The sequence below is a fragment of the Erigeron canadensis genome, chromosome 4 (assembly GCF_010389155.1).
Source record: "Erigeron canadensis isolate Cc75 chromosome 4, C_canadensis_v1, whole genome shotgun sequence".
Lineage (NCBI taxonomy): Eukaryota > Viridiplantae > Streptophyta > Magnoliopsida > Asterales > Asteraceae > Erigeron > Erigeron canadensis.
Window position 1 is genome coordinate 2,041,241 of NC_057764.1, and position 11,477 is coordinate 2,052,717.

The 11,477-nt window shown below is 30.1% G+C and overlaps 1 protein-coding gene across 1 annotated transcript; it reads right to left on the reverse strand.

Moving 5' to 3' along the window:
- Nucleotides 1–1,670: 1,670 nt before the first annotated feature.
- Nucleotides 1,671–6,816, reverse strand: LOC122596181. Its single transcript, XM_043768711.1, has 7 exons — nt 6,349–6,816; nt 6,120–6,206; nt 5,803–6,015; nt 4,158–4,322; nt 2,729–2,782; nt 2,485–2,631; nt 1,671–2,292 (listed from the first exon to the last, which is right to left on the reverse strand). The coding sequence occupies exons 1-7, from the start codon at nt 6,682–6,684 to the stop codon at nt 1,915–1,917; spliced, it is 1,380 nt and encodes a 459-aa protein (XP_043624646.1). The 5' UTR covers nt 6,685–6,816; the 3' UTR covers nt 1,671–1,914.
- Between the last annotated feature and the right edge of the window lie 4,661 nt (nt 6,817–11,477).

Consider the following 11,477-nt stretch of genomic DNA (forward strand, 5'->3'; position numbering starts at 1 on the left):
AAAACATTCCGTCAAATTCCATTCTTTCAAATTCCAATTCCATTGAAAGATTCCATTCTTCCTGAAAATATTTTGTGAACCAAACGCGCGTAGAGGTTGGAGAATATTCATGTCGAACACAACTTATTAGCAACATGCTAGCCAGGTCGAACTAAAAGAGCCAAACTACTTTATTTCTCCTTCAGAAAGTTAAGTATTTACGAATACCGATATGGCGTTAAAGATAGGGACCCCTGGGGTGATTACAGATACATACACACATTGTAGTTAATATTGACGCTGATGATGCCAATGCCAACTACTCTTACTATGTAATCCAAATTTGAAATTCAATAGGCCACACTGGTTCTTTAATATAGTTCTAATTTGTAGCCAATATATATATATCCCAAAGCAGCATATTAGCCAGTTGGCATTGTGGGTGCAACAAGGTCATACTCAGTAATCATTTCTGTTTTTGTTTATTTTGATGACAGGTTGGTGTAAGCATTTAAGTATGGATTATATTTAGTAAAGCACACAACTGCTGGTTGTAGTTGTGAGATCTCTTTCTAATCATAACTCTTCCCTTTTGTGGACCATTTCAGGATTCAAATCTATGAGTAGTCCTAATCTTTACATTTTGTAAATTCCTTTTGAAAGTGCTTTTTATATGTATATAATTTAAGGAAAGTGTACCAAAATACTTGGATATTCAACAAAGTTACAATGTTTATCATTCTGAGATGCATTATGACATCATTCATTTTGTTTCCAATAGAGTCAGTGATCCATTGGTAAGATCTTGGTCTTTTAGGATTAACCATCTGGATTCGAGTCCAAGTTCAATCCTAAGCATTTTGGTTAGTTCAGAATGAATAGTCTGCCGTTCAAAATATATAAAAGAAAAAAAGGGCATGTAAGATCAATCTATATAAGGTTCCTTTTTGTGTATCTGACAAACTGCTAAATTGAACTACTTTTCAAACATTGTTCATAATCTTGGATTCTTGAGGTATGCATCATGGGGCATACTAATATACTATCTCTATGCTACTAGCTAATCAAAGAAGCTCGACAGACCTTGTCAAGAACCTCGATGAATTCAGAAGAGAAGGGTTGGTTTTATACAAGTTGGAGGATATTTTCAAACAAATGCAGTAAGAAACTGACTAGACAATTAGCCATTGTCAAGTGTCATTATCTTGTTATATAAAGATCATGTTTTTTTCAAAGACAAAGAACCAATAACTACTTATATACAATATATATCATAACTCATAACTCTCTTGAACACACAACATTTCTAACGAAAGTTCACTTCAATATATCACGCCATTGAGATTGATGTCTACCGATCCAGAAAACACCATTCAGCTATGTGAAAGCCGTTCAAAATTACCAACTGGGTGGCAAATCGTGTCTTAACAGGTTCGATGCAATAAAATTTTCATTTTTAAAACATGAAAATGACTCATTTAACACTTGTCTTTAATGATTTGAATTTGACAGTTATTTGTTTTATGTATCAAAAAAGTTAAATGTTGAACTTTAAAATATTAAAAACAATTATTTTTAAAATTAGAAAAAGTTGCATAATACATTTTTTGCTTAACAGGTACCCAATTGCCAGCCTCAGAATACAAATCTTGACAATATCACAAATGTAGAACTTGTGCAAAGATTGAAAATGATTCATACTCTTATACTCAAACCATTATATAAGCTATATAGAACTCAAAACTTTAGATTTACATAATATTCTGATTTGATTACAACACTATCATTAATCAATTCTGTGTTAGAAAAGCAATAACCCTAACACATTATAAAAAAACCAACATCCTATAATAAAAACTAGACTAAAACCAAAATTTCAAAACTTTGTTCACCCTTTGATATACTTATAACCAATACCAAAATACCACGTATCTGTCACGGACACCTAGGATTCTTACCGGGCCCACCGTAATATATATAATTACCCCAAACTCTGTTAATCCCACCTCTAATATCATAACAATTTGGATGATCTGCTAGTATCTTAAAATTAGACAAAGGGATTAGGCTATTATCCCAATCCACCACTTGCATATTCCTAAAATAAGAAGCTTTACCAAATCCTAGACCCGAAAAATGCCCACTTCCCATTTGGGTTGAAGTATGTGAGCCCGAAGCCCGACTATTCACAATTTCTCCTCCAAATTGAACCATACTTGCATGATCGCGGAGATGAGTGAATAGCGATGCAGGCCAGTACCCGACTAGAGTACCCTTCCCAAATTCCAGCCACCAATTTCCATGCTTAGGATCCTACATATATCAGTTAGAATAAAACATTACAAACATGTTTAATTTGTACATTTTAAATGCAATGTTACTTTTAATTTATGAAAGTTAAACTTATTAAGAACCACTAGTTATTACTGTTTTTTTTTTTTCTTTCTACTATACAATATTAGGTAGCTAGTAAGGTTTCATTTATAGTATTTTTATGAACTTTACCTTCCATATTAACAAACTGATATCAAACTGTCCTCCATTGTATACAGACCTCGGAGATATAGCTGCTCCGATTGCAATCCTATTATTTGTTTGTACAAATCCCGAACACAGCAAATTGTAGCATCCCGTTGTTTGATATGCATCGGTCTGTAATTTTTTAAAATTCATATATATATTTATTCGCAACGAATTTTATACATAAAATGTCAAAAAAGAGTTGCGCATAATGTTTTTTACAACTTACAGTCCAATAAGTGAAGAATCTAGGATAGTAGTCACCATATAGTTCTGGGCTAACCTGTACGTTGAAGAAAATTCAATGGATTTAAGGGAAGGTTGTTGAGGTACTTCAATTAGCTTTAAATGGCATTAAGAACAATATATTGCATTTGTATTATTTGTACCGGATGATGACTTACAATTATATAGTTGCATTAGTACATCACATTAAACACTTTTGACTTTAGAAAATTAATTGTTAATCATTACAATTTCCTTTTTAGAAACAACTAGGACGTGTCTTTTTTTCTACCCTGTTATTGCAATATTGGCGTGAGGTTATATTTTTAAATGACATGATTTGATAGTTTCATAAAACTAGACTATTTTGCATGATTTAGTTACTGTATAATTAAACTGGCTTGAGGTTTTCAAACCTTAGCAGTTAAAAGTAAGAGTATGGTTCAGTCTTATTTCTAGATATTTGACGTTTGTACTAATCTATATCTTCTAACGTCTTGCTAAAATATTTCTAATAATATTCAACATTTGCCTTAATATAAAAAGGGAGATGATATTAGAACAACATATTTTGATATAACTACCACACTCATGTTTAACTCACTTGTAGAGTCTGTTGTAATACTTGTATAGTGTAGTAAATTAATCAAAGTCTATAGTAAAAATTTCTCACTATATAAAAAAAAAGGTATTCCACCTAATAGTCTAATACGGTATATATTATTTGACAATAAATTTGAATACACTTGTGTTAATTTAAGAATCAAATATGAACACTTTCAAAGAGTACTTAGTACTTGACAAACCCGAGTCTCTAGTGATTTTATACATAAAGTGTGAAAACACACTTTTGTGTACAAATATTATTAGGGACCATATCATGCACATGTGAGCCATGTCTTCTACCATTTATCCTTTCGTGTATTCCTTAAATTAGATTACTTTAAATTCATTTTCAGACTTTCAGTACGATAGTCGTGGTGAAGATGTTGACACAACATAATAGGGCTCACGATAATTGACTACCTTGTTTTCCTTCTAGTAGAGTTACTATGTCGATTTAAATTAGGAATTTCATCAAGTTGGCATAATGTACCTAAACTACTTGAGAGAGCGACTTAAATCGTTTAATTAAGTTAATATGAACTAACGGTCATGGTAACATATAATTAAGGGAAACAATCAGTGCACTACCAGCTTTTGACTGTACACCACCAAATATGCTATATCGTATTGTGTTACACAACACTCCAAAACACATTTGGTGGTGTCTACAATGATAAAATAGAACAAAATAAGATTGTTAACGCATACTCCGAATTTAATTACTTAAAACGATCTCTTTTTGATCCATGGTAATTTAAGGGTAATAGTAAGATAGCTTGCGGCTAAAAAAAAATTAAAAAAAAAAAATTGGGAGCGAATGAAAATACCTGCCAACCAGCTTCAATAGTGTTGAGATCGTTGCCAAAAGAACCAGAAATAACCCACATTTGTGAGAGACTGAATTCATATCGATTAGTCACCTTTGGAGCCCACACATTTATGCTTGCTTTTGCTCCATAGTATTTATTTCCACTTACATACCCAACTGCATGCTGCAATATTTTTCAACCCCATTATTAACTCCAGATCAATTTTCGAATTAAACCATACTTTAATGTTGTGAAGAAACAATTTCGATTTCAGTCGTGCAGATATAATATTTGATCAAGATTTTATACCAAAAATGAACCCAATATCACGTCATTTCTAACAAGACATATCAAAGCGTCCATGGTTCGTTATAAATCAAGGACGATACATATATATACATATTTAGTGAGATGCTGCTTAATTAGGTATTAATTAAATGACGTTGATACCTAACTATGAGACACGGATTAGTACGTACATCTCCTTGACCCTTCTTAGTAATAATCTTAGATTCCAGAGTCAATAAATCAGACAAGAAAGACTAAGAAAATACTCTGTTAGCGGAACGCAAGTATGCAACAACCTTTTTCTTCGTATAATTAGAATTGTTGGAACCATGTTAGTGTGACCGTCACTGATCATCTATCATTCCTGATATGATAATTGACGATAACTGAAATTCCTATGTCTAGTAAATATATAATGGGCATGTTTACTCTTAGAGACGTAATATAGGGTTTCCCATTAGGTGATTGTAACTAAGAGAACTAATGATGCACACATTAAACACCAAAGGGGTCTAAAGTGTAAATATTCTCCTTATATATAGAGAGTCATTAACCCTAAGTTAAGGTTAATACACACACACACACCTTATACCCTAATTTTCGTGTGCCTCCTCTCTCTAAATTCGTTCATCATGTTCTAGACGAATTTCCCATCCCATTATTACTTAATCACCTTGTTATGAGAACTCGAAATCAATAGCAATTATGTTTTATACTCTTACAGGTTCCACAGGATGATTTAGGATGTTTTATCACTCGAATCGAATCATGTTTATTCCGACAAGAATGTCATATTTGATCAAACAATATTAATTAGAACGTTTAATCGTATATTCTTCTATATAATCTCTTACAAATGCACCTAATGAACACTCAACCCGAATCCATACATCTACTAATATCAACTACGTACATATTGACAATTGTCCATTAGGAATAAGTATATACTAAGAAGAAGTTAATGAAGCTATTAAGTAGTAACAAGCAACTATCTTAATCATCTAATAGTTTCAAAAAGAAACTTCATCATTGTACATATTCTTCTTTTAGAAAAAGTTATATGCTATGATTTTTATGAGACACTAGCAAATGTAACTTTTTAATTGTTAAGTTGTAAATGCTACTGAATAGGTGAAGCACACTTTTACCACACAAGGTACAAGCCATTAAATTTACCCCTGGTTTTCAAACTATATATCCCTCTATAGAAATCTTTGAAATGATAAGAAAATTATGAAAATCTTTTTATGCTTAAAATAACATTAATTGACATATACCTTATGAACATCTCTTAAGTAACACCAATTTATTGGCCAAATTTAATTAAACTATTTTTTTTTTTTTGGTCAGAATATTATACGTAAAAACTAATTACCTCATGGCCATAGCTAGAAGTGTCCCTTTTAACTGGTCTTGGAATTTTTCGACCAAATTTTTTAATCGAATTAGCTCTTAGAATGTCTTGCTCACTTGTCCTTCTGATTGGAATTGTTCCTTGTGGACATGAATCACCTGATAAACTCCACAACTGATGATTTTCAAAGGTTACTTCTAGTTGATCATGGTCATTTGGTCTTTCTGGTGGATCCTACATAATATAAAAACAGAACTTTTTTTTTAAAGAAAAGAAGAAGAAATGGAAATTTATACGCATTTATAAGAAAAAAAATATATACATAAATAAGAATCTACCATTGGTTTTGTTCCATTTAACATAGGATCATCAAATGCTGGCTGATGATGAGTCAAGACGCAATCTATTACATCACCATCTGGGCTCTGTTTCAATAAAAATACAAAATGTATTCAAGTGAGTATAACTTCAAGTCTAATTGGGATAAATGGGTATGTTTGTATAATAAATATATATTCATGATTCATGAATAACTAATGAACTGAAGAAATGTTGAACAAATAGTACCTGAATTGATTTGACATAAGGCTTGTTAATCTTCATGAGATGGGCTTTAACTAGCTTCATCTTATTAAGTTCTTCTTTCGCCCGAAAAACTTGGTGCTCTTTTCGGATTTTTTGTGCTGAAGTTACCGGGGTGGCAGTAAAAAACAACAAGAGAAAGATAACAAACAACAATGAAGTAGTGATTTTAAGACAAGAAGGTGAATCTACTGTTTCTTGTTTTTGTTGTTGTTGTTGTTGTTGATGTGTGGACTTGACTTGTAGTTGTCTTGTTGTGTGATCAAAATGAAAACAGAAAAAACAAAAAAAAGCTTCTAATTCTGTTTTCTCAATATCCATTTTTTTATGGAGAGAACTTTGTCACTCACTCACCATTTGGAGAAAACTTGAAATGGTAACAAAATCCCAGTAGAAGGTTAGTTTATGCTTCTTTTCTCTAGAAGCTAATTACAAGCCTTGTTTTCTACTATTTGTTTTGTATGCTCTGACAACAAGAAGTTGAAGGCATAAATAGGTAATATGAGTTATGAGAGCTCATATCCAATAGATCGAGGTTAATTTGGACATTAAAAAAAAAGTGACTTTCTGTGTTGATATCTCGAAAGTCGAAAGTATTGTTGTAATCAAGTGATGTACTTGTAGAAACTAAAACGTGGTCATTTAAACTTGGTTAGTACTATTAACTAGATCTATACTCGGTCAGTACATATTGAACTTTACATACAAAGATAAATAAATTGACAAAAGTCTAAATATCTAACTTTTTTTAGCAAGCAACGTTAAACCTTTCAACCCTAAACCCGTCCACTATCCTGCCAGCCTGATTAAATTAGGTTGGTGAGTTAGTTTCGGGTTATCTGGTTAGTAGGTTCGGGTTAGTTTTTCTACCCAAAAGTTATCAAGCTGGGTATTTTCAACTCGTCAACCTGAACCTGGTCTTATTGACACCCCTATACAAATAAAAGACATAAATAGTATTATAAAAAATATCGAAACTTAGATGGCCACGTATTTTATTAGTATTAGTTTAATAACAATTATTTTAAACAAATACGTATAAGATAATGACAAATTAAATTTTATTGCATTGTCAGGTGTCGGGTTTGCACGGCTTTGGCCGGGTTTTAACCCCTGCTCATGCCTAACACTGCTGTCATCCGTCACGACGCCACTGTTGTCACCCATCACCAATGCCGCATTGCACTCACTTGAAATATATTTACTTTTAATTTAAAATTACAAATTTAAAACCACATTTTATGAAGCCTTTCTTTCTTTCTATATATTTCGATCGAAAATCCCACACAACAATACTTATCCGCACTTGATATAAAGATTTTTAGATGTGAGCGCTTTCTTAAATTCTTTCCTTTTTCCTGGTTTCAAGTCTATCACCATTTTAATTTCATTAGCTACATAAAATATTTAAATTTAAATTGAAAATAATAAAAACATGACATAATTAAAAAAGTGTATATATATAACATTAAAAAGTTAACATTTTTAACAAAGTTTGACTTTAATTTCAAGGGTTCGGATTGTTTTGTGTATTATTTTAAATGGCGTAGATCAAAACTTGAATTTATTTTTTTCTCTTTATAACATGAGCCATATTTATATTCTAGATTATACCCGGTCGATAACCAAGTTACCAAATAAACTTACAAAATAAACTTATACAATACATGTATCACTCACTACAAAAATATACGTCTTATAGTTTATGAAAATACATATCTTATATGAAATCCGTCATAATGTTAAGATAACAAACCTTCTACTTTTTTGGTATAACATATATGGAGTCGGCTTGATATATATTAAGATTTTCAATATCGACCTTACTAAATAGGGTTGTGAAATCTCGACTCGATAACCGACAAGTTGATATTTTAGGGTCAGGGGGTCGGGTTCACTTTTTGGGTTAATAGCTCAACCCACCTACCTAAAATATTTTAAATTTAAATAAAAAATTTTAATAAGTGGATCTACCAACTTATTTGATCAGACAACCCATAACCCATTTTACTTAAAACTAATCCGCCAACAACCAATCATGTCACCTAAAATCAACCCACCAAACCATTTAATCCGCCCGCTAACCTGATTATTTTTTTTTTGTTTGTGGTTAAGTTTAGGTTGACGGATTGACAGGTTTGGGTTGAGATTTTCAAATCAATTTTTGATATTAAGCCATAACCACGTCGATGATATAGTTATTAAGGATTTTTTTTAATTGAGAATTTTAATACTTATTTGTTACCTCTTTGCTCAAAATAAAGCTTATCTTAATTGTGACACCTTACGATATTTTTAAAAATATTCACATCCGTAGTTTGTAGTAATGGATTGGAATCTGTAAAGCGTTTTGGAAGTTTAGTTAAATAACACAAAGTAATTATCATAATTATATAAGTTGTCAAACATTAAAAAGTTACCATATATAAAATAGTGAATTTTGACTTTTAATTTAGATGGTTAAAATTTATTTCTTGATCTATTTCAATGGCTAAGATCATCCTACAACTATATTTTTTTCTCTTAATTATGGTAGCCATTAATATATATAATTTGACCCATATTGGGTCTATGGGTAGTGATATCGTAAATTTGGTATTTACTAACTAATCTGCTTGAGTTCTAACCCGAACATATTGATTACCAAATTTTAATAAAAAAATATATATCAAAAAATATATGCAATGTTTGTTATATTGTTTTGTTTTCTATAATTTTTATTAAATATTTAAAGATCTATTTTTGGTATTATTTACAAAATTTATAGGGAAAATTACACTTTTGGTCCCTGAACTTGGCACGTTTTTCACTTTTAGTCACTAAACTTCAAAAATTGCAAATTATACACTGAACTTGTCACTTGTTTTCACTTTTGGTCACATAGCCCAGTTTCGTTAGTTTTGCTCCATTAAGTTGCCCAGATTCGTTAGTTTTTTTTTTCACTTTTCATCCTTCCCATTATTGTATAACTAAAATCGATAATCGACAAACTTCAATGATGAAAAGTGTAATTTACCTAATTTTTTTATATATATCTTATTCGTCCATTTTTAAATGTTATTATTTTTGTTTTTTTCTTAGTATATTTTTACTGTTAACTTTGACTCCAAACATTTTTATTTGTAATATATAATAATTGGTGTAAATTAATTCAATGAAAAGTATATTTAAAAATTAGTTCATTATTATATGTTTATAACAAATTTATATAACACAGACAAAAATATTTACGGTTAAATCATAAGACGTTATAGATTATCAGAAAAACCTACAACACGTTACTTCAGATAAACATTACAATATCATTTTTTTTATTTTCGTTTATTAATAGTTAATAAAATGAATTAAGAAAAACTATATAAGTTTATATAACACAAAAAAAAAATTACGGTTAAAGTAGACATAAGAAGACTCAAAATTCAAACATAGTCACTAATTAAATCTATCTTTATAAATAAAAATTTCAATAACAATTATTTCATCGTCGTTTAAAAAAACCAATTATTTCATCTAATCAAACTACTATATAACCAATAGATAGTAAACTGTAAACATAAAAAATTTGTTTCAAAACATAATAAATGAATATGTATTTTCACTAATCAGCCAAAACAATATATAAGACCTGAAGTTGGACCGGTTATCGATTTTAATTATGGAATAATGGGAAGGACGAAAAGTGAAAAAAAATTAACGAATCTGGGCAAGTTAACGGAAAAAAACTAACAAAGTTGACGCAGTGACCAAAAGTGAAAAAATATGTCAAGTTCAGTGTATAATTTGCAATTTTGAAGTTTAGTGTCTAAAAGTGAACAACGTGTCAAGTTCAGGGACCAAAAGTGTAATAACATCATAATTAAGGAGAAAACCTTTTAAGACAATATATGGGTTTGAAACATAAAATAAAATAAAAAATACTTTTACAAAACAATTCTATTTTATCGATCATTGATAATTTATATGACATCATTATAGTATGTTTTATAGATGTTTGCACGATCTGATTAAATGATCGTTCATTACAAATAACACGAATCTATAAGAACTAAAATGAAGAAACTCGATGATACGAATATTTTTATTAACAAAAAACTAACAACTTAAAACAAAAACAAAGTGTGCATAATTATGAGCAGGTGATCGAATAGCTAACAATATCACGCATGGAATTCGGTAATTAAACTCCATGTAATGTTAAAGAAAGTATATATGAACAATTGATGAAATGATGTGTTGTTATATTCAAAACATGGTCAATTGTCTCTCTTTTATAAAAAGCTGAGGATGTTTTGGTTGTAATGTGTCTAAAGGCAGACATATTCAAAACAAAATGTACAATGTAGGAACCTCTTCATGTTTTCATGGTCCCCCTACACACATCCTCTTCAAACCAGCTTTCAATTTTTCACATAGTTCTCAAAAATTGTAGAAGTATGTTGTGGAATTTGGTTACTAATACTAATACTTTGGTCACGAGTACACGAACTAGAAATATGAATGTGATCAAGTAAAACGTATATCAAAAAATAATCGGAGCTGTTGAGTTTTATTGTATTAGAACAAATTATTTGTCCTTTGAAGTTTTAGCTTTTGAAATTGATTAAAGATTGTTGTGAGAACACCAACGTACACCTCCTGGTGCTGCTGCAGCACAAATGTTTTCCAATATAATAAGTTGGTCATAATTCTTATTTGGGAAAATGAACCGTAGTGCATATTTTACTTAATTTAATTTAAGTACTGTCATGTTAAAAAAAATTACATATTAAACATTTGAATCTTATAAATATACATACCCCTAAAATACATATGTTTTACGTAGGATGAAAACTCTTTTATGTCATGATTTTATTTATTTACTTATTTAAAATGGCATTTATGTCATGATTTTATTTTGGGAAATAATAAATTTTATCATTATTATTGATATTTTTATCACATAGTACAACCCTATAATAAATTGTACAAGTCAATAATTAAAATTAAAATGTATGATAAATGTCTCTACACTTGTGATACAAATAAGACTTCCCTTTTAAATTAAGAAGTTATATAACTATAGCTCAAATTAAGGAGTCAATCACATATTATAATTCTCTAAAGTTGATTCAACT

Bases quoted from the DNA above. Each gene is read 5' to 3' on its own strand.
- LOC122596181 (XM_043768711.1), bottom strand. From the start codon at position 6,684: ATGGATATTGAGAAAACAGAATTAGAAGCTTTTTTTTGTTTTTTCTGT. The intron at 6,016-6,119 runs GTAGATTCTTAT...TATATTATGTAG, and splicing joins TAAATGGAACAAAACCAATG to GATCCACCAGAAAGACCAAA. The intron at 4,323-5,802 runs GTAATTAGTTTT...AAAATATTGCAG, and splicing joins CTTCTAGCTATGGCCATGAG to CATGCAGTTGGGTATGTAAG.